At 50.5% G+C, this 27,527-nt stretch overlaps 3 protein-coding genes across 5 annotated transcripts in view; 2 read left to right on the top strand and 1 right to left on the bottom strand.

Annotated features, from left to right (window-relative positions):
• The window catches only part of LOC133355844 (cytochrome c oxidase subunit 4 isoform 1, mitochondrial-like), a 554,855-nt gene that overhangs the window by 212,595 nt on the left and 314,733 nt on the right, over nucleotides 1-27,527 (top strand). The gene's annotated exons all lie outside the window — the stretch shown is intronic.
• Nucleotides 1-27,527, bottom strand: part of LOC133355845 (cytochrome c oxidase subunit 4 isoform 1, mitochondrial-like) — a 38,559-nt gene that overhangs the window by 1,822 nt on the left and 9,210 nt on the right. Inside the window, exons 1-4 of one of the 2 annotated variants that reach the window (XM_061573251.1) lie at nucleotides 10,693-10,780; nucleotides 6,300-6,372; nucleotides 4,156-4,323; nucleotides 419-550 (exon numbers count right to left, since the gene is read on the bottom strand). In XM_061573251.1, coding sequence (XP_061429235.1) covers nucleotides 419-550; nucleotides 4,156-4,323; nucleotides 6,300-6,372 — 373 coding nt within the window. In that variant the 5' untranslated portion in view covers nucleotides 10,693-10,780. Of the gene's footprint in view, nucleotides 1-418; nucleotides 551-4,155; nucleotides 4,324-6,299; nucleotides 6,375-10,692; nucleotides 10,781-27,527 lie in introns of those variants that run through there. The other variant, XM_061573252.1, reaches the window with a different exon arrangement.
• Nucleotides 11,906-19,365, top strand: LOC133355935 (protein SYS1 homolog). Of its 2 annotated transcripts, XM_061573370.1 has the most exons (4): nucleotides 11,906-11,923; nucleotides 12,005-12,228; nucleotides 15,788-15,855; nucleotides 18,585-19,365. In XM_061573370.1, exons 2-4 carry the CDS (start codon nucleotides 12,037-12,039, stop codon nucleotides 18,823-18,825), a joined length of 501 nt encoding a protein of 166 aa, XP_061429354.1. In that variant the 5' UTR covers nucleotides 11,906-11,923; nucleotides 12,005-12,036; the 3' UTR covers nucleotides 18,826-19,365. The 2 variants fall into 2 exon arrangements, with proteins under 2 accessions (XP_061429354.1, XP_061429353.1); XM_061573369.1 differs by lacking the exon at nucleotides 11,906-11,923 and having other exon boundaries at nucleotides 11,967-12,228.

Below are 27,527 nucleotides of genomic sequence, written 5' to 3'. Positions count from 1 at the left end.
AGTCCCATAGCAGGTGACGCGGTGACGTCCTCGGTTTACCAACCAACGTCAAACGCGATAGATGCATATCTAGCCCTGCCTTTGATCTGGCCCCAAGCCAGAGTCGCGTGTCTCGTGAGGCCAGCATATTCCGGTTTGGTTCGGGCTCAGCTCGAATGTGCCAGTCGAATAGGGGGGGGGGGGGGGGGGGTTGGGGGTGTGTACAAGTGACTTTCAGAACAGATTAATTGTCCGAGGGCCCAGAACAGATTTATCACTTTGTCACATCTGAGGTTTGTTCCGGTTGATCCGGTTCAGTCTTCCCAGTGCTGGGCAGGACTCGAGCGCGGCCCCCGAGTGAATGTGCGTACATGCGAGCGCGTGAGCGTGCGTGAGCGTGCGTGAGCGTGCGTGGGGGTGCCGGGGGGGGGGGCCTCACCGTAGTGGCGCTGCCAGATGATGAGCAGTCCCGTGAATCCGAAGAAGAAGAACACCGCTCCAAGCACAGTCTTCCACTCGTGCGAGGGCTGATCCATCTCCGCGTACGTCTTGTTGAACATGATGCGGTACACTGCATGCCGGGGGAGGGAGAGGTGGGGGGGGGAAAACAACGTGGAGCTGCTTAAAGACGGGAGCAGTCTGCAGCAAATCAGTCGCACTGCTGTGTTGCGTGCAACCAAATCGCTTAACGCAAAGACCTACGGCAACTTGTCGGTGCCTGCGGTGGTCGCCCACCCATGGCTAAAAAGCCTGCTTGGCCCAACAATGTGTCATCTTGACAGAGTCATTCGCGTGAGTAGTATATCGTGACCAATATCATCCATAGTAGAGTTTTTTTTTTTGGGGATATATCGCATAAATATAAATGTGTCGTTAAACCCACCACCACCCGACAGCCAACTGGCAATAGATACCCATTTTAATTAATATGCATTCATTAATCCCCCCACTTCGCACGTGAAGGGCTCACAAGTGACTTCATCACAGCCATCCCTCAATTTAAGGAACTAAACAGGAGGATTTCACCACGAATCTGGCTGTCGCCTGATGAAGCTAGTTGTAATTATTGGTGAAAAGTCACTCAGATTGGACATATTGTGGATTTGCTCTCCAACACACCGGTGTGCTGTACTAGTAATTAATTGGCATGTTCTGGTTACGTGACTTTACTAATTGGCTGTGTCGGGTGGTGGCAGGTCTAACGACACATTTATATTTACGCGATCTAACAAAATTTTTTTTACATTATGGAGTATCTCAAAACTCGAACAATTTGCAAATCTTCGAGCGGAGGCACAGGAGGACAAGGGCATCGACAGCACCGGTGCCAACAATCGCCGTCATTTTACAATAAGGGGGCGACAATTTTCCATGAATAATCCCGATTTATGAACGTAATATAACCATGCAACACTGCTTACCTTCCGAGACCTAACGAGATCGGGGGGGGGGACACACATTCTGGGAGATTTGGTCACAGGGGTGGCACAATGTGCATACACGTTGGCGAGGTGTTGAGTAGGGCTCAAGGTAAGGTCGAACTCGTGCACAAGATGCTTTCCACAAATGAACTACAATACCTCGCTGATCTCGTCAAGGGAAGCATAAACCACCACCACGCAAACTACGGTCATCCTCGCAGCAGCGGCTTTTGGCTAACCCTCGAACAAAGACGGTCACCGCATCTCGCGCTCTCGGATGCGCTTCTGCGGCCGTCTGGAACGCTCTTCCTTTCGATTTTAGGAAGCCACTGGAGCTATGCACTTTTAATTCTAGATTGAAAACTAATTTTCTGAAGAACTGCTTTTAGTGTTTAGCTTGTCGTCCCTTTCCTTGCACCTCCGATTAGCATGAATGGCTATGTACGGTGTGAAAGAAGTTCAACATATATATACACACAAGTGACTATTATTTAACACGTAGGCTTTCGCGACCAATATTATTCATAATATAGGTTTTTGGGTCAGATCGCGTTATTTATAAATGTGGTGTAACCCTCCACCACCCGACACGGCCAATCAGTAAAAAATGTGTCACGTTTTCAAAGGACAAATGATTTGACTTCTTTAGCCCACCGGTGTGCTGATTACAATACCCTCCCCCCCTCCTTGCCTCGAATCACTGCACCAAATTGAATTGAATTAAATGATGACGTCACCCTGATGCAGCTCTATTTAAGACCGGAAGCAACAGGAGAGCTTCACCATTCTTGCCCGATGAAGCCGATTGTAATTATCAGCGAAACGTCATACTACTCAAATTTTTAAAATGCTGTTGATTCTCTCTTCAGCACACCGGTGGGCTAAAGAAGTCAATTAATTTGTCCTTTGAAAACGTGACACATTTTTTACTGTTTGGCCGTATCGGGTGGTGGAGGGTTACGACACATTTATAAATAACGCGATCTGACCCAAAAACCTTTATTATGAGTGACTATTATTGTTAGCAGAATAAATTCCTGTGGCACTACATAAAGCAAGAGGAGCGAAGGTTTAATCAATTAATAAAGGCGGTCTTTTAGCCCTGTGCATATGGGCGACACATCTCCGTGCATGTGTATGCCAATTTGCGTAGGTCGCAGCAGCACATTTGTGTCTTCATACTTGAGCAGAGTATTCCCACGCGTGTAATGATGCATTGCCACATAAGCAGTGTGTGCGCCCCCTTGTGGATATATTAGGTCCCTTATCCGGACGAGAAGAAAGAGGTGGCACAAAGAAGAAGACAACCCGATGATGCGGGCAGAGATGACAAGGAACCAGGCACTCTTTGGACACACGTGTAGCAGGATGGACAACAACAAGAACATTTAAAGGTGTGGTGTTGTTCGGAAAAAAATGGAAGAAGGCGGAAGGAGAGGAAGACCTAACGGAGTTAATGGCTTGACGATGACGGTGACATGAGAGATTGGTTCCACACAAGATGTGGCCACTACTTGAGCCATAGCGGCACAAGGCAGAGGAAAGTGGAAACAAATTACGAAATGTGAAGCAGACACCTCCCTATGGGCTATTGGTCCATAGATCGTGATGATGATCTGGACTAACCCCCCCCAAAGCATGGTAGAAACTTGATTTTCCCTCACCAACGATTTAGTACGATTGGCTATGTACGATGCGAAAGAGGTCCAACATATATGGGCGGTTCTAGGCTAGTTGAATTCTGCTCCGCATGAGCACTGCCCTGAGGCGCGTTTGGGTTCCGTGCAGCGATCCATTATTCATACTTTAGCTCTCGCGAAAAGCACGATAAAAAAATAGCAGAGCGAGGGAAAGCGAAACAGTCAAGCTATCTTACAGGAAAGAAGTCTCTGCCTCTGTCCTTTAGCCATCGCACTCTAATTTTAGTGTGCGTAACCATTAAGGCTAAGGTGGCTTAGCCCACGCTGCACCCATCGCGGTGCAGAGGTAAACGTGAGGGATCGTGGGAAGAGGGTTGCAGCAATTAGGTGGCAGGGGCAGGCACTCAAAAACCACGAAGCAATCTCCCAAACGATACGAATAAAGACCAACACTAAACTTTCATTTTACCAGGAAAGGCCCACCAAGCTGTATAGCTCTTTGAGAAGTGACCTGGCCACAAATGATAGCTCAACAAAGCGGCCTTATCACATGGAAATTTATAGCAGCCAAATACTCTAAACGCACGTTCATTCTAAAATGTGGAGGGAAAAACGGGAGAACCCGGAGAAAAATCCATGCGACCACAGGGAGAGGGAGACACCGCAAACTCCAAATATTCAACAGGCGTCAGGGTCTGGATCGAACCCACAACCTCCTGGATACCGGGTGAGCGAGTTAACATCTCGGCACCGTTAAAGGCTCTAAAAGGGGGATCCTTTAGCTTTGTGTGCATGTGGAGCGGAAGTATCGCGATTAGCGGACTGCACTACGAACCCCGCTTACGGCTATTTCACAGCTAACATCGGTGACGATAATCTGAACCGGTCCTGGGGCTCCCATATGTCGACTCAGCCTCAAATGAATACCTGGTGCAGTGTGTAAACATCGCCACTTGGGGAGACAAAGGCAGCCGGGCGTGGTGTGCTGGTCACCCACCCTCTCGTGTGCCGTGCCGGCCTTCATAGATGCTACTCGCAAACAAGCAACTGCCCCGACGGTCTGTTGAGGCTACACGTGGGATCTTTGTCTGTCTTTGGGTGCGTGCGCCACTCACGCGCCAGCTTCTCGGCTTGGCTGAGCGCCGTCCAGGGTCCCTTCTCCTTCTCCTTGAGCGCGAGCTGATGCGACGCGAGGTCGCGCACGTAGGGGATGTCGGGCAGCGGCACGTCCATGCGGTCCGTGTACTGGGGCAGGCTCCACTCCTCGGGCTTTGCAACCACCGCTGTACACACCGTCAGCATCGTCAGCATCGTCAGCACCGTCAAAACCATTGACACCGTCAGCATCGTCAGGAGCGTCGGCATCATCAGTACCATCAAAACCATTGACACCGTCAGCATCATCAAGAGCGTCGGCATCATCAGTACCATCGGCACCGTTAACACCATCAAGCAGCATCAGCAGGATCCGCACCATCGTCCCTACTCCGTGCTTTCACTTTGCACGAGTGTCAGCGCACGACACAATCGCAACGCCATTTCATCGTGCCGTTGACCGGATCGCCCAGGAGCAGGATTACGACTCGCAATCACTGCAAGTAGCAAAAGGTTTAAGTGCGACGGAGGTGTGCGACAACTGTACATGACTTCCTCCCTCTGCCCCACGGAAGGCATCACGACTCCCCTGGTGGGAAAGTGCTAATTTGGGAAACAATTAACAGCACTGAATAAGTGCAGCAGTTGGCGCCCCATGGATAGACTGGTCTCTGCCACGGGAATGTGGAATTTGTCACCGGCTGAGTTTGCCAAGGCGGTAAGCGCCGGCGAAAATCGCTCGTTTGTAACAGCGAGACATGTTGTCTTGTGACCCGAAATTTACTGCGCAGACCGTAACTAAACGCGGGCACATGCACGCAAAAACATTTCAAAGATGCCCAAACGATTATTCCTCAAGAGATGCTTTACAGTAATATAATCTCTACACAGGGTCAAAAATAAGCTTATGTGTAACTAGAAATATAAAACGACACGTGACATCACATGTACACACAAGCAAACAATCATAATTTATGCATTGCAAACCCTTAATATGTTTGCCATTTACAATAAAAACGCAAGTGTCCAAAGGTTGTGGAAACAGTTGACTAGAATGGCACGCTAACACAGCACACACGTTTCATCATTTGGTACGGAAAGACCATGCCAAATTTAGCTTTTACGTTCAAAAATGAGTCGCGTTTTCAATTGCACCGATTCAGGTTTCAGGTGTTATTTTGTTTGATCGGGTAAGAAGTCCGGAGACCAGTATGAGTCTCATTTGCAAGAGTGACCCCCCCTGGAGTTCACTCGTTATTTGAGCACACCTGGAAGGTCAGAAAGATTACCTTTAAAAAAAAAAGAAACGATAAGACAATTGTCATGTCCTACACGTCGTGCTTTGAAGACGATAAAAAAAATTCAACCGATTGTAGACGCCGCAGTAATGGAGACTGCACTGCGCAAAATGCAATGCCAAATGGAACACCGGATCCAGGCCAATGACGTACGGGAGTCACAGCCAAACCATAAGTTATTCTACACCTCCACCATTGAGAATCAACGGTAGGTGAAATGGACGGTCAAGGAAAACGAGACTTCTGTAAAAAAATTTTTAAAGAGTGTCGATTTTAGTTTTTCTTCCGATTGCAATATGCTCTATTGCTGTACTTTCCTTTGCTCCATTTGGTTTTCTCTCTATGGGTGCGTGTGAGCTACGCCCAGGTGCAGTGGGTGCGCTGTATGGTGCGCGTGTGTGAGCTGCACACATGCGCAGTGGGTGTTTGTGTGTGCGCTGTATGGGTGCATGTGTGAGCTGCACACAGGCGTAATGGGTGTTTGTGTGTACGCTGTATGGGTGCGTGTGTGAGCTGTACACAGGCGTAATGGGTGTCTGTGTGTGCGCTGTATGGGTGCATTTGTGAGCTGCACACAGGCGTAATATGGGTGTTTGTGTGTGCGCTGTATGGGTGCGTGTGTGAGCTGTACACAGGCGTAATGGGTGTCTGTGTGTGCGTTGTATGGGTGCATTTGTGAGCTGCACACAGGCGTAATATGGGTGTTTGTGTGTGCGCTGTATGGATGCGTGTGTGAGCTGTACACAGGCGTAATATGGGTGTTTGTGTGTGCTGTATGGGTGCGTGTGTGTACTGCACAGGGGTACAATATGCTGTGGGTACTGTGGGGGGTACTGTGGGTGCCACTGCGCCCGTGTCACCCATACCGTGGCCGTGCCGCGCCGCCGTGGTGGCGAGCGCCCTCCGTCCCATCAAACTCAGCATACGTGCGGCCAGCATCTGCAAAGCACACGTTCACACACAAGACGCCCAATCCTTCATCGTCGTCATCACCGTCATCATCTACGGCTTCACAATGTGTCTCACACGCAATCAATCCACACCAAGTGCTTGCCACAAATGAACCACAATACCTCACTGATCTCATCAAGGAGCATAAACCATCACGCAAACTCCGGTCATCCCTCACAGCTGCGTGTATTGGCTGCCATTGAACAAAGACGGTCACCGCATCGCGTGCTTTCAGATTCGCTTCTGCAGCCGTCTGGAACGCTCTTCTTTCCAATATTAGGAAGCCACTGGAGCTATTCAGCAGACGACTGATAAAAGCCAGAATCGACCTAGGAGAGGCCGACGATCAGATCAGATATCAGGAGGTCACTGACGTTAGCCGTGGCTGGGAATTGAACTCGGGTATCGGCAGGTGCGTAGCCCAGTGCGCCAACCACAACAACAACCGTAATTCGCCACCAAGTGGCGGTGACATCACCACGGCGCTTGTGGCAGGCTGTGCACTTTAAGGCCCCCCCATTAAGTATCTAAGGCTCGTAGGCAGGTCACGGGACAGACCCAGGTGCCATGGGTTGATGGACTGAGATGACTGGTACCACCTGTGCCCCCTAATGTGGCAACTGACCACAATGCCACTGCTTGCACATGACAGCACCCGGTCACGAAGTGGCGATGACGTCACCACAGCCTGCACTTTGAGATCCAGGTGTTGAGGGTAAACTACATAACACAGCATTGAATGAAAGTGCTGATAGTAAGCACCCATCAATGTGGGTACACACTACGTGTGGCTAGTAGCACGCCCGGCCACCTTCGTCTCCCTAGGGGCGATGTTTACAGACCACATCAGGTAGTCATTTGAGGCCGAGTCGCCCTAGGGGAGGCCCAGGACCGGTTAAGCATTTTCGTCACCGTTGTTGGCTGTGAGTTAGAATCGAACTTATGTTTCCAGGTTCATAGCGCAGCGCGCTAACCGCTGCGCCACCACTACCCACGATAATCTTAAACACACACAGTGCACGCACATATACACACGCAAAGCATGAGGAAACTTGCCTCGCCCACACACACAGAGCAGGTAGAGAGAGAGAGAGCGAACGAGCGAAGCCCGGCCCACACGTGGCTTAAACGCCATGAGCGCCCTGCAGGCAAGGCACGTACGCGCAGCAGCAGTAGCAGCGAGCTCATCAAGGGCAGGCGCGGACAAGCGGACGCGGCGCAGACTTTGAAGGTCGCCGCTTGCCGGTCCGCACACTCCACCCCCCTCCCACCACCCCCCCGAGGGCAGCCACGCTGGCACCGTCTCAAGCTACCGCCACCCGGCCCCCGGGGAGGGGATCTCACTCATCCAGGTGGCCCTCTGCAAGTCAGGCACGGGCCATTGTGGCGGGAGGGCTACTTCAGTAGCCGGGGTTTGACACGGTAGGTCATGGGGTTTGCGCGATCTTCATGCAACAAACCTCCCCAGGTCGACCTTGAAAAAGATGTATTGTGGGTTATTATCGTGAATGTATTTCAATCCTACACTGCGACCTTATGGCCCTGGCGGTTTGTCAAGAGCTTGGGCGATGGCGCTTGAAATAGCCGCTCACGGTCGCGAGAAAGAGCCACTGGATGAGCAGCCTGTGCGCTGCGCAGCCAACTTGTAGTGGACAGATGCAGTGGAAGAGCCTGCAGTCGTAGACACGAGGTGGTGCTTCCCCGAAAGAACTTGCCGACAGCGCGCAACGAGGATGACCTCAAAAGCCAGGATAGTCAAAAGGGGGACTGCGTCGAATGCGCGTGGCGAGAGAAACGAGCCCGAGAGACACGTCGGCGAAGGTGAGGACACGGACACGGGCCGGTCCTTGAATGCAGCAGCGTCGTGGGTCTAATGCGCGCAAACGCCAAAAAAAAAAGAGAGGCACGTGGGTCATGGACCAGCGGGAGTGGGCAACACGCAAACGCTGGAACCGCTTCGTGATGGTTATTTATCCAGGACCCCCCCCTCCCCCCGGCGTCTCGGATTCACCACGCAATGCATTGCGGGTCTTGAAATATTGATTATTGTTGTTAGAGAATTCGAAGAAAAAAAACTGCCTTGTTATTTTGGTAGCCACCAACCTCCCCATCCCCGCGATTTTGACGGTGGTCATTGAAGGACGTTGCATACCTGTCAAGCCCTTATCAGTGCCCTACCTTATTACAGACCAATTCAGATCTTATTGGTCACCCCGTGCCCCTTATAAAACTCAACGTTCATCCTACAAAGTCCCATCACAAGGGAGAAACACAAACAAATACTAAATAAAAATTGTGTTGCTCGTATTGAAACGCCTGTACTCCGTTTGGACCTGAAACGCAATTTCCCTGTTCAAGAACACGGTGTTAAACCGTATGGTCTGTACATGTATTTAAGCTGTGTCGATTACAAACGTTGTAAAGCGACGTGGATGAACCCAGATGATTTGATGAGACGAAGAAAGCGCCACAACGGCCAGCAGCTACAGTTTACGGGACGAACGCGTTTCAATGGACAATGGCTTAAGCCAGATGGGTCAAGATTGTGAGTCTTGAATGACGAGTTAGATCAGAAATGGGGGGGCCGCCGAGATGGTTGGTTGGTGATGGTGTTGGCGATGGTGTTGGTGATGGTGGTGGTGATGGTGTTGGTGGTGTTGGTGGTGATGGTGGTGATGGTGTTGGTGATGGTGGTGATGATGGTGGTGTTGGTGATGTTGGTGGTGTTGGTGATGGTGGTGGTGTTGGTGGTGATGATGGTGATGTTGGTGGTGATGATGGTGATGTTGGTGGTGATGGTAGCGATGATGGTGATGTTGGTGATGGTGGGGGTGATGATGGTGATGATGGTGGTGTTGGTGGCGATGGTAGCGATGATGGTGATGTTGGTGATGGTGGGGGTGATGATGGTGATGATGGTGGTGTTGGTGGCGATGGTGGTGTTGCTGCTGGTGGTGATAGTGGTGTTGGTGATGGTGGTGATGATGGTGGTGGTGGTGCGAGCAACAACGACGCCGCACCGTGGCGGTAAACGAGAGACGATCGGCGAGAGAGAGAGGTGGTGGGGGGGTGGTGGTGGGGGGGGGGAGTCCGTGAAGGTCGGGGAAGGGTCGACTTTGCCGGCAACTTCGTTGAATCGAAGAGCGGCGCGGAAGGACAGCGATGGCGCTAGCGGCGGCAGAGCTACAAACAAAGTGGCCGGACGAGACGTCCACAGGCGGCAGAGGTCGCCGCCATCGCCTCTCCCAACCCGCCTCTCCCAACATGGCGCTTCCGTGTTCGCTGGCGGCGGCGACGTGCGCAAGGTCACCCCGCACTGAAGTTGCCGCAAGGACCCCCACCACCATCATCACCACCGCCACCACCATCATCATCACCACCACCATCACCGCCACCATCACCGCCAACATCACCATCATCACCACCATCACCGCCACCATCACCGCCACCATCACCACCAACATTACCGCCACCATCACCACCATCGACATCACCATCATCACCACCGCCACCGCGCCTCCACGGCTTCCCACGACCCCCCCCCCCCCATACTTTGCACCTCCACATCGCGTCTCGTGACTCGGACCCGCGAGCCGTCACTCCGCACAGCACCCCCACCCACCCGGCGTCAAGCACGAGCACACGAGCACACGAGCACCCAACCACCATTCAAAAAATTAATGTAGCTGTCAAGCACCCTTATCAATGGACGTCGATGTTGAGTAAGCGGCAAGAGCCCCCCCCCCCCCCCGAGTCCACGTTGGCCCCCCACAAACACTCGAGCCCCCCCCCCCCCTCCTCTCTCTGCGGTCTGGCACCGCGTCTCGCAGAAACGCAAGAGGTAAAAACAATCCCTCACCACACACACCGGGGGAGACCCCCACACATCCCCCCCTCTCCTAATCGACTATCAGCCTCAACACGATCCCAGCAATCCCCTAAACCTGCAAACCCAGTGAGGGGGGAGCTCCCCCCCCTAAAGATTCCTCACCCCTCCTCTCTCCTACTCCGCTGCCTTCTCCACGGCGGTCTCGCCCGCCCGCCACACGCCGCGTCGGGAACGCGCGCGGCCCACAGGGCCCTGGACACCGCCTCCCTCCCGCCACTCCCGACCCGGGTCCGACCTGGGCCCGACCCGTTCCTCAACAGCCACAAAAAACCCCGTTGCCGTCCGATCCGCGCGGCCGGTGTTTGCCGAGGGACCCCGATCGCTTCTTCGTTATCTAGACGAGGAGGAGGTGGTGGTGATGATGATGACGATTGATGAAGGTGAGGAGGATGATGATGATAGAGGTCGTGGATCGGCACCTTTCTCGTCGTCGTCTTCCTCCTCCTCCTCGTGCTGCTCGCCGCGCCGACAAATGACCTCGACGGCGAAGTGGAGGAGGCGCGCGCGGCACCACGGGAAGTGCCGCACTTCCGGTCGGCAATTAACGCGTGGGCGGGTTTATTTTTTAAAACATTTAAATTTTGACAGCGTTCATGCGAAAGACCCGCGCGTGCGAGGCGGACTCTTAAATTGCGAATTAGCTTTCTTTAACGCGATTAATTAAAAAATAAATATTAATGGTGGTGGGGGGGAGGGGGGGGGGAGTCGTGCCGGACGGATGTGACGTCACGTCCGATTGCGTCACGTCCGGGCCAGCGTCATCGCCGGACGTGACGTCCGCCGGATGCGGAGTCCATTTGGCGACGAGGAATGGAAGAGTCGTGGGGAGATTGTCGGCATCTGCGTCGTCTGCGGCAGTCGGCGGGGAGGTGGAGACGCGCGGGGCGATAGACGACGAGACGAGACGAGGAGGAGGAGGAGAGGCACGTGAGGAGAGCGATAGAGAAAGACGGAAGAGTTACAGATACACGGGGCCTGCGGGGAGAGGAGTTAAGGTAGCCAGATCAAGGGGTTTGCCTCGTCAACATCATCAGCTGATCGTCATCATCATCATCACTTGCCGGATTCTTCATTTTAATTACCAACATCACCATCATCACCGCGCTCATCATCTCGCACTTGGCAAGTCACAGTCGTCGGCACGACTTGAGGGGAAGAGAATCGGCCAGGGTCGGAGACGCGGAGGGGTGTCAACATCAACAACATCGTCATAGCCAATAGTAGCACTGCGTCACCAGGGTAGTGATTGACAAAGTAGCTACTGAGGACTCGGAAATCACGGTCTTGAGTGTGGCTTGTGGTGGTGGTGGTGAAGGACGTGGTGGTTGGTGACGGAGGAGTGACCCAGGAATAGGAGGAGGCGGTGAAGAGTTGGTGTGAATAGGAAGGATAAGGTGAATGAGGAGGAGGGGGAGGTGGTGAAGGAAGATAAAGGAGGAGGAGGCGGTGAAGAGTTGGTGTGAAGAGGAAGGAGGCGGTGAATGAGGAAGGGGGGGGGGGGTGAAGGAAGGGGGAAGGGGTGAAGGAAAAGTTGCTGTCAAAAGGAAGGAGGAGGTGAGGTAGGCGGTGAATGAGGTGGTGGTGGTGAAGGAAGAGAAAGGAGGAGGTGGTGAAGGAAGAGTTGCCGTGAAGAGGAAGGAGGAGGAGGAGGTGGTGAAGAGTTGGTGTGAAGAGGAAGGAAGGAGGTGAATGAGGAGGGGGAGGTGGTGAAGGAAGAGGAAAGAGGAGGAGGTGGTGAAGAGTTGGTGTGAGGAAGTCGGTGAATGAGGTGCCGGTGGTGGTGCCCGTCCGGCATGGCGGGGCACTTCCGCAGCTACGCGTGGGACCCGGTGCTGATCGTGTCACAGATGGCGCTCATGCAGTGCGTATTCTACGGATTCCTGTGCCTCTGGCTGGCGCTCATCGATGTCTTGGTGCAGGCGAATCGCACCCTTGACCAGATCTTCAGCTACCAGGCACGTCCGGGGGCTGCACGTGTTTGCCGCATGCGATTCCTCCACACTTGGATATGTATAAACCCCCTAAACTTTAAAAAGTGTAAACGAAAACGACAACCGCGCACAGAGCGATAAATACGAAGAGACGTTTGGATTCATCTTCTAGGGGGACAGTGTTGTACTGTAGAAGGGAAATAATAAAATGATAAAATTAAAACAATAAAATGCAATTCTCACGACGTTTCGGCCACAACGCAAGCAGCCGTCCTCAAGTGAAGAACAGGGCTGTCGGAAAGACAGCGTCCTAATGAACACTGCTAGGTTGGCAGCGTATTTTAAGCTTAAAATACGCTGCCAAGCTCTGTTTCTTCACCCGAGGACGGCTGCTTGCGTTGTGGCCGAAACGTCGTGAGAATTGTATTTTATTATGTTTTATTTTATTATTTCCCTTCTACGTGACTTTACCGAAAGAACCAAGAAGATGAATCCCTGCAGTCACGAAAGCTTTAAATCGAAATGTTGTACTGTACTTGTATGGTATTTGCCGAATTGACAACTTGAGGTTGCCCTCAAGTTGTCAATATATCCAGAACGCGTGAGGGATGTCAGCAGAAGATTTGGGGAGGCCTTTAAGCCAGCAGCGGATTGTTAGTGACTGGCGAAGATGATGATGAATTCAAACTTAACATTCACAGGAAATACGAACTTGTGTGTAATTGTGTCTCTAAATAACCAGATCATAATGTTAATGCTCCACCCAATTACGTAATTAGTAGTTAAACCCAATGTTTGACTTTTAATTGGCTTGCAGTGACAATATTATGCGCATGGCACACACCACGGGGAAGGTGAGTAGAGTCGTGGATGTGATTAATGGAAAAAAGGGGGGAAGAAAAGATCGAGAAAGAATGTGAAATTGGAGGAAAATGATGGAAAGTGAGAGTCTGGAGGAACCAATGAGATATCTTGGCCAAAACCGTCAAAAGCGTATCATTCCAGTAGGTGTTATGTAAGTCTAGTACTGTATGTTGAACTTATTTCACAACGTAACCGGCCAACCGTGCTAATGGGAGGTGCGGAAGTGCTCTGTGTTTGGAAAGGACTCGTTCCTTAAATGGGTATCAATGCCACCATCACTGGATGTACATTGCATTGCCATTACGATGTGAATCGACGTCAATAAAAACACATTCCTGCGGAGGGAGCTGGTAGGAACGTCGGGTTGCTCGGTCAATGGCCAGGGTCAACGGCGGCGTGGTGTGTTCCGCAAATATGGCCGACTGTGAGGGCGGGCACAAGCCGGCGTGAGTAGGTTAAACGTTGAGTTTTATAAGGGCACCACGGGGTGACCAGCCCCTCCCCACCCAGCCCCACCCATCCCACCCCCCACCCAGGCCCATTCTCCCCACCCAGCCCCTCCCCACCCAGCCCCTCCCTGCACGACGGATGGACACAATGATCTCCTGTGGGCTGGTGGAACCAGGAGGTTCCTACCAGTAATAGTTGAGCCTTGGACACAGCAGCGTCTCTGTACAGCGACGTCACCATGGATCGGCGTGGCTGTTTTAACAGGACATGGGAGTGGGGTGGGAATCTGAGTGGGGCTGGCCAAGTTACGCGATTCATGGGGGAGCTGAATTAGATGCATAGATGAGCGTTCACGTAATCCGCTCACGTGGGACTTAACTCCTAATGAAGTAATTGGGTGGAGCGTTAATGGTAGTTGACCCTGATTGAACCCAGTTCGCATGTGAATCAAGCTGGATTGCAAGCATTTTTTTGCATATCGTGGCATTTCTTTATGGGTTCTAGTTATGGCTTCAGAAGAATTTTCCAGGTGCAAATTCTGAATTCTGTAAGAAAAAAAGTGTGCAATGCAGATTTAGAGTAGGAGCTAAGATAAAGTGTGATGCACAACTGTTATAATTAGAAGGTGAAAAAGATGAAGTTGTCACGGCCTGGCAAAGACCACATTCACCGCTTGTTGCAGAGGTTCACTGTTCTAATCCAGCGGACGCCCTGATTAATACTGCTGCGGTGCGTACTAACCGTAATAATACAAACCCCCATCTGCTTGACAGTGGACGTTAAAGATCCCAGGATTCCATTCGCAAGAGTAGGCCATTGTGTGGCGTCGTCATGGTCTAAAATTTGGCATGTTTTAAAAATGACAGCAAGCGTCGCCCTGTACTGCGAAAACACGGCAGCACCCACCTGAAAACAAGTCATGAGACTCGGCGACCCTCTCTGGGATAAACAAGCGTGAGAGCAAAAATGTATTTAAAATAATCACCGTCCTCTTTCTCTGTGATTCACAATTCATAACGCAGGTCTCTTAAGCGCGTCAAGGGTGACCTGGGCTGGTGTCGCGGCTAAATTAAAACCCATTCAAATGCGGTTATATAATGAATATGGAGACATTGTCTCGTTTGTTTTGCCTGCCATCGGTGACCTGAGAAGGCAAGCCGTGTGATACATCTTAAGGAAGCATTCTTAAGCATCACTCGCGGACACTTTTGCCAGCCCAAATGGGTTGCAGACTCGCAAAATGATGCGAGCGGGTTCCAACACATGTTTGTTCGTGGAAGTATTAAATTAGTGGCATGGGTGCCGGAGGGCAAAAATTTAAGATAATCTTTGCATCTTTGCCACGCTTTAAGTTGGATCTTCGTTGCCAGAGTTTTAGCGCCCCTGATACTGACGGGCAGAGCTAATGCGTAAGCACTTCTGACCCTTGCTCGGACGGCGTTAATACGCAAAGCCAGCGAAGAAGGTGATGCTGTAGAGCAACACTGACGGGAAGTTGAATTTACGCCGAGTGTCGATGCAGCAGTATTCTCGCAACACCCCGTACTCTACACATGAGAGGGTGCTGCAACAACTGCCTTCATGCATTCTCCCCCGTTAGAGCAACAATTGTGGTGATCGATGAGTTTGGTGGTGGTGGACATGTGTACATGTGTGGGGGGCAAACGGTGGCACGGTGGTTAGCGCACCGCGGTACGAACCCGAGTTAAGTGGCCAACATTTGAACTGGTCCTGGGCCTCCCCCCTCTAGGTTGACTCGGCCTTAAAAGCACGTACGAGTTGGTGGTGTGTAAACATGAGCACTGGGGAGATAAAAGGGTGTGGTGCTGGCCACCCACCCCCCTCGTGTGGAATGTCCAACTGATGATGCCAGCCTTGACAGGTTGTCTTTAACAACACCTAACCCAACAGTCTGTTGCCCTCGTGCAAATATGTGTGTGCTTGTTCTTTCTGGCAGAGTGCCGGAGTGACTGATGAGTGTGGTGGTGGTGGTGTTGTGCACACACACACACCCTGCGCTATGAACCCAGTGACGATTATTTGAACTGGTCCTGAGCCTCTCCTTGGTCGACTCAGCCTCAAACGAGTACCTGGTGCAATGTGTAAACATCGCCACTGAGGAGACAAAGTCGGCCGGGCGTGGTGCTGGCCACCCAACCCCTCGAGTGCCGCGCCGGCCTTCATAGGCGCTCCTCGCCAACGACACTTGCCCCGACAGTCTGTTGAGGCTACACAGGGGGGCTCTTTGTCTTTGTGTGCGCGCGTGCAGGTGCTGGAGTTCTCGACGGCGCACGGGAGGGTTCCGCTCATCGCCTTCGTGCTCAACGCGCTCACTTGGTGAGGGCAGTTTGCAGCGGTGACCCTCCCGTCATGGCGGGGGTCACTCCTCGTCAAATCTACGCAGCGGCGCTTCGCGCAGCGCGTGACACCCCCTGCGTTGGATTGGTCGTTGTTGAACCGCACACGTAACTGCTCACGCCATTCCGTTCCCCCCCCACCCCACCGTGCACTTTCTCGTACTTGAGGCCTGCGGCGGTGGTTTGGAATTTCAAACCGATGACGACCCCGAGCTCCTTGGTGCAGTGAGAACGCAGATACTGTACTCGCTGTGTTAAGTTTGCCGTGCCCCAACTCGTCATGAGCCTTTGTCTTCCCAGCCACCCTTATACTTGATGAAGTCGGTTATCGAGAAGTGCCGGTTCAGCAGAGGTCGCAAACGGGTTTTGATTCCTTACCCGTACCCGTACCCGGCCGCACCAGGGTCGCAAATGGGTACCCGTACCCGTTCCCTACCCGTACCCTACCCGAAATGAGTGACAAACGGTTACTCATCAGTGACTCACGGCCTACCCGTACCCGGCCGCACCAGGGTCGCAAACGGGTATCGGGTAGGGTACGGGTATCGGGTACCCGGTTGCGACCTCTGCGGTTCGGTGTGTGTAGTCTGTAGGACAGGGAGTTGAATAAGGTCACTTTCAGTTCTCTAAGACGAGTTCTCTAAGATGCAACGCCTCATGGTCACAAGTCTCTGCGACCATGTGGAATAGCGCCAGCCAGGATCTCAAGTCGGCCGTCCAAGCTTGGCCCTTGTTACCCACAGTACGTACGTATGTTGAACTTCTTTCGCACAGTACGTAGCCAACCGTGCCAATTTGAGGCGCTCACGGCACGCACGTATACGTTGGCTTGGCGAGCCGTCCGCGGCACTCGCTTCTCCTGCCAGGCCACACGCTCTACCCTGGGCCAACCTCGCCACGGGATCACGGTAGAGGTCACGGTAGAGGTCACGGTAGAGGTCACGGTAGAGGTCACGGTAGAGGTCACGGTAGAGGTCACGGTAGAGGTCACGGTAGAGGTCACGGTAGAGGTCACGGTAGAGGTTCCAGTTAGGTCACGGGGCGGTGGAAAATCAAGAAGCAGAGTAAGCCCCCTCACTTGATTCGACTTGAGGGCCATGTTTCTGTTTAAATACAGGGCGAACAATTACAATTTAATCTTGATTTGAATCTTGATTTTATTACAATTGACAAATTACCTTTAAGTAGCCTGGCCTGATCCATCCCTAAATTTAAAGATATTTTACAATCAGGATCGCTGCACCTCCAGTCCGTGGCGGAGGTTAGGGATGAAGACAGGTTCAAAGTATGGCTCATGAAATGTGGAGACACGAAATCCGACCCTTGCTGCTGCTGATGATCCTGGAATGTGTACCAAGCCATTGCTGGGTCGCCAAGTCGCAGTTACCACTGCTCGTGGAAGGTTAGGTAAATGGCTGTGTTGACTTGACATGGAACAAGGGTGGCACAGTCGGGTTTTTTACAATCGGGTTTAATTGTCTTTTATATTAAACCCGATCATCTGAGATTGGGAGAAATCCGGTTTAATTGGTTCTAAAAAAAAGATGCCTGCCGCTGGAAAAATCGGGTTTTTTCCACCCATGACATGGAATGACCTCTGGCGCACGCTGTATTGACGTGTCTTTGTAAATCGGGCTTCTTAATTTCCTTGTTTGAAATTTTTGAAAATGTCGCAGTAACGAATGGAGTCTTTTGCCCGATTGTCAGGATAATGCTTTCGCACGGAGAGTGGCCCCTTTTTTTCCTCCCAATGACAGCATCACCTCGATGAAGGCTTTTTTTACTTGGGTGAGAATCCAGCTACAATTTTAAGTTGATTTGGCCACACAAAGCTAAATATAATCCACAAGTCACCAGATGAGTGTTTTTTCACTTTCCCAAGCCACCATTGTCCCCGTGTCGTTTTAGCCAGGGGCTGTAACACCCACACCATAAATCTTTCTCCCCCCCCCCCCCCCCCCCCCCCGCAATTGCCTAACGCGTGCTCTCGCATGACTTTTATGTTCAAAGGGAATGTATAAGACCATTTCCCATTGGTGGCATTGTGACAGGAAATACTGGATTGTCCCGCGGGTCCACAAATCAGGGTGTGGTAGATGATGATGTGCAAAGATCACTATAAGCTGCTCTCACGCTTGCCCTGTAAAGAGTGTTTATCTTTGTGTGTGTGTGTGTATGGGGTGGACATGCCGGCGTATGAATTGACACACCACTGATCATCCAACCTTGGTGGATCGCGATGGTAAGGCAGGCTCGACTTAGACGGTTGGGCCACTTGTTGGGAAGAGACGAAGGATATGGACTTAGAAGGGCTACGGAGACGCCGTTGCAGGGCACGAAGCGAGTGACCGAGGGTGAGATGGGAGGATGTGGTAGAATGAGATACAAGGGCAGTGAATGCGACAAGAGGCACAGAATAGAAGCTCGTGGAGAAATAAAATCCAAGACTCCATGCAAAGAGCGGAGTGTTTTGGATGAAAGGACGAGAACACTGGCATTCATCCAGCAGTGGACGGATCACGGCTTTTGCAATTGCAACCATTGCCAATGCACACGCTGGTGTGCAAAGGCACACGCTGGTGTGCAAACGCACGTTTTGCTGGTGCCTTGGTGTGTAAATGCACGTGCTGGTGTGCAAACGCACGTTCTGCTGGTGCCCTGGTGTGTAAACGCGCGTCTCGATTGTGCGTGCCTCCCCCCCCCCCGCAGCGCGCTGGGCCTGTGGCTGTTCGTGCGCCGCGGGAAGCAGTGCCTGGACTTCACGGTGACGACGCACTTCTTCCACATGCTCGCGTGCTGGGCGTACAACGCCAGCTTCCCCAGCGCGCTCACCTGGTGGCTCGTCAACCTCGTGTGCGTGGCGCTCATGGCCGTCATCGGGGAGTACTTGTGCATGCGCAGCGAGCTTATGGCCATCCCGGTCAGCATTGGGCCCAAGGCCGACCTGTGAGATGCTTCGGGCCACGCTGCGAGGTCGGGCGCCCTGCTCGGCCGTGGATTCACGGAGAAAATTCCTCGGAGCGTGGTGGGGTCCCGCCTCATCTTAGACGGACTCTCGCGAGAAGCGCTCGGTCTTGCGCCTAAGCGCGAGAGAGCTCTGCGTTGATGTCAGCGCCCCCCCGCCGCTGTCGGTTTGGAAGGGTCTGGAATACCCAGAGGTGTACGCATGCGTGTTGTGAACGTCTATCGGGTCTTACGTTGCCAACCGTGCTAAATCGGAGGTGCGGGGGTAGGGCAACAAACTAAACACAAAATCAGTTTTTGGGTTATCGTCGACAATGGAAGAAGTGATTTCCATCTTGTGTATATAGGTTTATTTTGAAGCGGCGCTTTAAAAATAAAAACGAAAACTATAAATGGACGTGAAAATTGTCGCGTTTTTATTTGCTTAGCTGGTGCTTGCGTGCGACGCGTTTATTTGACTCTCCAACGAGCCACGGAGGAGCCCGAGTGGTGTTGCGGTGTCGCTGCTTGTGGAACGACACGAAGAAAAAAAGACCGATGAAAAGCTCGGTCACAATTCGTGTGGTCTCTTGCTGTCGCATCGTCACCTGTATGGGGGCCACTTATTCACCCATTCCGAGGCGTCTGCAAGTCGCAGGGTGTGTGGTGTGTCCCGTAAACCGCTGAATCACGGAACACACAAGTGGCTCCGCGTAAATTTTATTCAGGTGAGCACGTAGTAGCGCTGCTACTACGTGCTCACCGCAGACAACTGAAGCGACACGACCGCCGCAGTCGACGACAGCCGACGCCAAACTGCCACACACCCTCCCGCATGGCCTTGTGAGAGCCCTTGGTACCGATAAAGTGATTTAAAGTTTTTCTTCCGCAGTAGCCGAAGGTGAAACGACCCTCTGCAGGTCACCGTATATTCTGGTCACAGCCATGTAAAAAGCTTGATCCGCGACAGCTGCAAAGCCTCCCCTCCCCCCTTGTTTGTTGTAACTTTGACCCGCCACAACTGGCTTCATCGCTCGTCGGATTTCTCCAGGATAAATACATTCTAATTTCACCGACTTGCTATCCAGGTGGGAGTAGACACACTCTGCCCCCACCACACACCGCCTGCTGATCGCCGAATCGGTGGAGCCGTTGACGCTGCGGGGTGGACAGAGGTGGAGATTTAAGAAACGTCCACCTTTGTTTCATCTTACGCTCCCCGGGAGATGGAATCGAACCGGTGATCTCTGGGGTTGCAAGTCGGGCCTGCTCACCAATGCAACGGGGTGGCTGCATGCTGCGTAACTGGGTAAAAAAAAATCTGGTCATGTATGTTGAACATCTTTCGCACCGTACGATGTTATTAGAACGCTGCTGGAGCTTATGCACTGTTGAATCTAGATTGAAAACTCATTTCTTTCGAACTGCTTTTGTTTCTATTTAGTTTGTTGTTCCTCCCCGTCCGCCGCACCTCCGATGAACACGCTCGGCTACGTACGGCGTGAAAGAAGTCCAATGTACATTCGAGTCGGGTCCACGTCAGAGGTCGCAACCGGGTACCCGATACCCGTACCCTACCCGATACCCGGCTACCCGTACCCATTTGCGACCCTGGTACGGCCGGGTACAGGTACGGGTAAGAAATCAAAACCCGTTTGCGACCTCTAGTACACGTGGTGGTAGTGCCCCATCTGCTGTATTTTAATTGTATCGCAACGGATGGCGAGCGGGAAAGTGGAAGTGCAGCGCCCCGAGGGGGCTACGCTCCGAGCCCTGCGACCCGGGTTCGATTCCCGCGCACACGGCCAACGCCAGTGTATGGGGCCGTCCATAAATGACGTCACGCGATTTTGGACGATTTTGGACCCCCCCTCCCCCTCTTCGTCACACGACGTCGCAAAAAGTCAGACCCCCCCTCAAATATGACGTCACAAAGCTCTGCTCCCCTCCCAAAAAAAAAAAACATGCTTCAAGTCGCTTTAAACTCTTGTCATTGTAGTGCGTATTTAATGTGGCACTGCACTCTGATGTTGTAGGAGAAAACATTTATAAAAAATCTATTTCATTAAGTAGAACGTGTTGTCTATATTTATTTAAAGTTGCGCATTTTGATGTGACGTCACATTTCTCACCCCCCCCCCCCCATCGTCACACATCGTCACAAATATCTGACCCCCCCCCCTAGGTGCGTGACGTCATTTATGGACGGCCACTATGTCCGTTGAACTTCTATCGCGCCGTACATAGCCAACCGTGCTAATCGGTGTTGCGGATGATCTCGACCGGTCCTTGGCCTCCCCTAGGTCTACTCAGCCTCAAATGAGTGTCCTGGTGCAGTGTGTAAGGATCGCCACTGGCGGCTGGGCGTGGTGCTGGCCACCCACCCCCTCGTGTGCCGTCCCTGGCTTCATAGATGATGCGCGCTAACAACAGCACTTGCCCCAACAGTCTGTTACCGGCTTTTATGCTTATTACACTGGTCAACAAAAAAAAATTCTGGCCTGGACTTTTGCAGTTGTTTTAGACTAATTCCAGGGTGCTGATTCCAAATCTGATCTCAGATTTGCTCTATCACATCTCATTTTTATGCTATCGGCATACCCCATTTTCATTGATTTTACCCGAAATTAACTCTGTCACTTATGATTGCAAGTTGTTGCGAGTCAGTGACTGCTTTAGTGTTAAAATATGGTGCTGTATTTTTAGGATGGTGTGTTTCTAATATCATTTTATGTAGATATCCACATTTATTTAATATTTTTCTTCTGCAGTTTTTATTGAAAATGCAATATTTGATATCTCAAAAACCTGATGTGATAGACAAAAACTGATGCCAGATTTGGAATCAGCACCCCAAAATTACATTAAAACCGTTGGAATACCTTATGCCAGAAAAAGTGTGTTGACCAGTGTTATCAGCTAACACCGGCTACAACCCTGAGTCGATGTGCACCATTGTTCTCTTTAGCCCCCCCCCCCCCACCGTGCCATTCATTGGCTACCACAATCAGATAAGCCCCTCCCCCCCTCCCCCTTAACTTGTATTTAAGAGCTTGTCTCTCTTGGATTTTTCCTCACTTGATACAGTAAATTTAGCTGTGACGGTCCCACCTGAAGACGGAGACTTATGTTGCCTCCGAAACGTCGTGATTTATTTTATTTCTATTAATATTTCTATTATTTTTTATTTTGAATTTTTTTACCTACGTGACTTTACCGAAAAAACCTAAGAGTATGTTACAGGCTATAGGGGGGATCTTTGTCTTTGGTGTCGTGGTGGGGCTCGGGCTGACGAGTGCTGCTGCTGCTATCGGCACGGTATGGAATTCGCCTTCATCCAGCACAAGTGCTGCAGTGTACGATACATGTCAACTAAACAATTGATTTTTATTTTGACTGGTAAGGCCCACTGAGCTATATTAGAGCCGTTTTTCGGGAAGCGACCTGGCCACAAACGATAGCTTCAACGAAGTGGCTGAACATCACGTGAACATTTACAGCGGCCAAATACTCTAAACGCGTGACGTTGATTCTAAATGTGGAGGGGGAAATCGGCGGTCCCCGGAGAAAATTCCACGCGACCACGGGGAGAGAGAGAAAGAGCGAGAGACACGCAAACTCCACGTATACAACAGGGTCGGGATCGAACCCAGGATCTCCTGCACACCAGGCGAGGTAGTTAACATCTCCTAGCCACCGCGATGATGATGAGAGAGAGACACGCAAACTCCAAATATACAACAGGGTCGGGATCGAACCCAGGATCTCCTGCACACCAGGCGAGGTAGTTAACATCTCCGAGCCATCGCGATGATGATGAGAGAGAGAGACACGCAAACTCCAAATATCCAACAGGGTCGGGATCGAACCCAGGATCTCCTGCACACCAGGCGAGGTAGTTAACATCTCCTAGCCACCGCGGCACTCAGACAAAGCAGCTGCATTTCGATGGTCCCGGGGTGGCACCATTAGGAGATTCCCACCGCGACTGGTCCAATCAAAATGATGCAAACATCACGCAACACGCCGGGACTCTGTGGACTAAAAACGGTTGAGTTCCGAGTCGCGTAACCGTTTACACATCGGAACAAAGCCATCATTTACAATCTGGCGCACGTCAATGTTTGGTGGATCTCGTGTAGATTTAAGAAACACCCAGACCGGAGTGGCTCTTCATTGCAAGCCTCGCGGGCCACTGGCACCCCCCCCCCCCCCCCCCGCGACAAAACACAAACGATGACAATATCCTCCCATCGTCATCAGCGTGCTGCTGTCGAACCCCAAATGGTTTCAAACGCGTGGCGGTCCCTCGCACTGGCGATGTCTAATCGGCGAAAGTGTCCCCCCACTCTGAAATTGAGTCGAAGAACGCGGACCCGGAGCCACTGGGGTTGCAAGGTGGCCAGATGGCAGTCGGGTGGGATCATGAACCCATCTGTGTGGACCTTGGCGCGTTGTCCTTTCCTCGTGCATTGCGTCCTTCAGTGGATACCGTTCGATTTCCTCTCGCATGCAACACTTCATCTGAAAAAGAATTGCACAAACATCACGGCGCGGTGCCAAAACGCTGGCTTGCAAAATACTGCAACACCTTCTTGGTTCTTTCGGTAAAGTCACGTAGAAGGGAAGTAATAAAATAATAAAAATAAAACATAATAAAATTATTCTCACGACGTTTCAGCCACAACGCAAGCAGCCGTCCTCAGGTGAAAACCAGGTCCGTCGAGGCGACAGAGTCGGACCTGGTTATCACCTGAGGACGGCTGCTTGCGTTGTGGCCGAAACGTCGTGAGAATAATTTTATTATGTTTTATTTTTATTATTGTATTACTTCCCTTCTACGTGACTTTACCGAAAGAACCAAGAAGATGAATCCCTGCAGTCACGAAAGCTTTAAATCAAAATTATACTGCAACACGTCAAACATTTCTACGGCGAGGATTCGGTTCATCTCAAGAGAGCATCCCACGTGTGGACTGTTCCTCCGCAGGCGGTGCTCACACAACGCGACGATCCTTTTCTTTGCAACGGTCCCGATGGAATTCCCGGGTTGAGATGACCCCGACTCGGATTACAAATGATTACAAATATAAATTCTCTGGCACGTGTCGTGTCCTGCAAGGGCCACGTTCCGTCCAGTGCTCGCCAAACTGCATTGGGTTCCAGTTGCCAAACGAATACAGGACGTACTAATGTCTCACTAATTATACACACACAAAGTGCCTGCCACAAATGAACCTTGCCCATCTTGTCAAGGAGTGTACGGTGATTTTTTTCTGCAATATTTTGCTGTCTTTTCTTGGATTTTCTGTTTGCACATAGTCACTCTAAGATGTTTTCTTGCTCGTGTTTTTGTTTTTTGTTTGTTGCGGTTGCACCCGATTCAAGAGCCGAATGGCTCACAGGGCTCTACCTAATAAATGAACTTTGAACTTTGAACTCCGATCATCCTCGCAGCGGCAGTGGCTTTTGGCTGGCCATCGAACAAAGACGGTCACACCGCATCGTACGGCGCTTTCAGATGCGCTACTGTGGTCGTCTCGAACGCTCTTCCTTCTGATATTAGGAAGCAACTGGACCTGTGCACTTTTAAATCGAATGAAGTAATTTTTTTACAATTGCTTTTCGTGTTTAGTTTGTTGTCCTTCCCCCGCACCTCCAATGAGCACGGTTGGCTATGTACGGTGCGAAAGAAGTTTAACATCCACAGGGGATCAAGTCTGCATTAACCACATGGACTTGTAGTGAACATGCAAACAAAACATGTTCTGATTTAAAGCTTTCGTGACTGCAGGGATTCATATTCTTGGTTCTGTCGGTAAAGTCACGTAGAAGGGATATAATAAAATAATAATAATACAACAATAAAATGCTCACGACGTTTCGATTGCAACACAAACATTCATCTTCAGGTGTGAAAACCACAGCAAGAAAATTAAAAAAAAAGTTTTTTTTAATTTTACCGAAAAGTTTCTTCAGAGAACGCCAGAAGGTGAATAGTACAGAAACTATGCACCTATCAGAGTATTTATAGCTCCGGGTGAGCAGCTATATGATGGGACCTTTTTGCCAGTCTCATAGCATGAAAAATAAAAAAAAATAACCCGTAAAAACTAAGTTTTTCACTATAAATCCTTTATATGCGTGGCATCGGTTTTATTGTATTATTCATTTCTGTTTTTCTTGAGTAAGAGTTTCATTTTTATCACATTGGTATTTTAAATTAAATATGAAATATTTTTTTTCCTAAAAAGTGGAAAATTTTGGAAAAAAATTTTTTCCCGAAAATAAATTGTCACGCACGAGTCTGTGTGCAAAATGTCAGCTCGATTGGATCACGGGAAGTGGGTTAAAAAACGACCGAAAGATTTGCACGGTCGTAAGTGCGCAAGCAAACAAGTGAACTTAATATAAAGGATTTAAAAAAAGGTTTTACCCTTTACAATTTCACCACAAGCACGTGTGGTTCGTGCAGACCGTGATTCCTTGCGAAATTCGGTGTTTGAAGATCTAAACACCTGTTTTCTTGCCAGAAAGGGTAAAACCTATTTTTATTTTTCACAACTCTTTGGTTCTTTCGGTAAAGTCATCCATACAAAGAATATGGATTCCTGCAGTCACGAAAACTTTAAATAAAGATTATTTTTCATTCTTTGATATTGGCAACAACAAAAAGGTCCTATGATATACGTAAACAGCTTGGGGGCCGTCCATAAATGACGTCACGCGATTTTGGACGATTTTTGACCCCCCCCCCCCCACCTCGTCACACGGCGTCACAAAAAGTCAGACCCCCCCTCAAATATGACGTCACAAAGCTCTGCCCCCCCCCCCCCAAACCATTATTTCCATTTTTGAAAATAAAACATGCTTCAAATCGCTTTAAACTATTGTCATTGTAGTGCGTATTTAATGTGGCGCTGCACTCTGATGTAGGAGTGTTGTCATAACAATTCTATATTTATTTAAAGTTGCGCATTTTTACGTGACGTCGCATTTCTCAAACCCCCCCCTCGTCACACATCGTCACAAAGTCTGACCCCCCCCCCCCCTAGGTGCGTGACGTCATTTACGAACGGCCCCTTGGCTAAAATATTAACGCTTGGCGGATTGATGTCTGTCGCCACCTCGTGCTCACCACGTGGCACTGCAGCTGCGTGTGTTGAGCCAGACGCAGCCTCATAGAACTCGGGCGGGGGGCCCATGTGGATTTCGGCAGCAGATTACACAGTACAGCAAGTTGGACCAACTTCTTGAGGTTTGTTATGAATGGCAGGCTTTCTTTAGGTCGTGGTGGTTCATCCTTTTAAGTTGTTCTCAACAAAAACTAATGTCACCAAATCGGACTATTTGCATGGAGAGATGTTAACTACCTCGCCTGTTACGCAGGAGGTCTTGGGTTCCATCCCGACTCTGACGCCTGCTGGATATTTGGAGTTTGCGTGTCTCTCTCGCCCCGTGGTGGCGTGGATTTTTCTCCGGGTTCTCCGGTGTTTTCCCTCCACATTTAGAAACAACGTCACGCGTTTAGAGTATTTGGCTGCTGTACATTTACACGTGATGATGATGAGCCCACTTCGTCGAGCTATCGTTTGTGGCCAGGACGCTTCTGAAAAAAGAGCCATAATAAGCTTAGGGGCCGTCTATAAATGACGTCACGCTTTTTGGACGATTTTTGACCCCCCCCCCACCCCCCTTCGTCACACGACGTCACAAAAAGTCAGACCCCCCCCTCAAATATGACGTCACAAAGCTCTGCCCCCCCCCCCCCAAAAAAATAAAAACATGCTTCAAATCGCTTTAAACTATTGTCATTGTAGTGCGTATTTAATGCGGCGATGCACTCTGATGTTGTAGGAGAAAACATTTATTAAAAAGTCTCTTTAATTAAGTAGAACGTGTTTATATTTATTTAAAGTTGCGCATTTTGATGCGACGTCACATTTCTCAAACCCCCCCTCCCCCTTCGTCACACATCGTCACAAATGTCTGCCCCCCCCCCCCAGGTGCGTGACGTCATTTATGGACGGCCCCTTATTGGGGCCTTACCTGGTAAACAAAAAAAAATATTTTTTTAAGTTTACAATTCCCGACACAAGCTTTTGGCACTGGCCGGCAGCGTCGTGGTTCACAGCTCGAATGGGCCCGAGTTCGATAGGCGACTCGGGTGCCTTTCTCCGGGAGTCGTCCTCGCTCGCTCTCTCTGTCGCTCTCTGTCTACGGAGAGAGATGGAACGCCGTGGAGCAGTGGCGCAGCATTACAGGTTGACGTTTAACACCGAGTCGGAGGCTTTCGCGACCAATATTATCCATAACCGAGGTGTTTGGATTCGATCGCATAAATGCGTCGAAACAGGATTTCTCCACAACTCTGGCTGTCGCCTGATGATGCTGGTTGTGATCACCGGCGAAACGTCGTACTCGAATTGTAGATGTTGTGGGTTTACTCTCCCAACACAGCGGTTGTGCTGAACTAATAAAGAATTATATTCTTGGTTCTTTGGTAAAGTCACGTAGAAGATAAACAATAAAATAAGAAAAATATAAAACAATTATCACGACGTTTCGATTGCAAAACCACAGCAAGAACATTTTTTTGCTGTGGTTTTCACACCTGATGATTTTCTTGCTGTGGTTTTCACACCTGATGATTGCTTGTATTGCAATGGAAACGTCGTGAGAATTTTATTGTTTTATATTTTTATTATT

Source organism: Lethenteron reissneri, chromosome 52, assembly GCF_015708825.2.
Source record: "Lethenteron reissneri isolate LAM-NWPU_2019-01 chromosome 52, ASM1570882v1, whole genome shotgun sequence".
Taxonomy (NCBI): Eukaryota; Metazoa; Chordata; class Hyperoartia; order Petromyzontiformes; family Petromyzontidae; genus Lethenteron; species Lethenteron reissneri.
Note: the sequence above shows the minus strand (reverse complement) of the source record. Positions and strands in the feature narration are given on the sequence as shown.

Bases quoted from the DNA above. Each gene is read 5' to 3' on its own strand.
- LOC133355935 (XM_061573370.1), top strand. From the start codon at position 12,037: ATGAGGTGCCGGTGGTGGTGCCCGTCCGGCATGGCGGGGCACTTCCGC. The intron at 12,229-15,787 runs GCACGTCCGGGG...GCGCGCGTGCAG, and splicing joins ACCAGATCTTCAGCTACCAG to GTGCTGGAGTTCTCGACGGC. The intron at 15,856-18,584 runs GTGAGGGCAGTT...CCCCCCCCGCAG, and splicing joins GTGCTCAACGCGCTCACTTG to CGCGCTGGGCCTGTGGCTGT.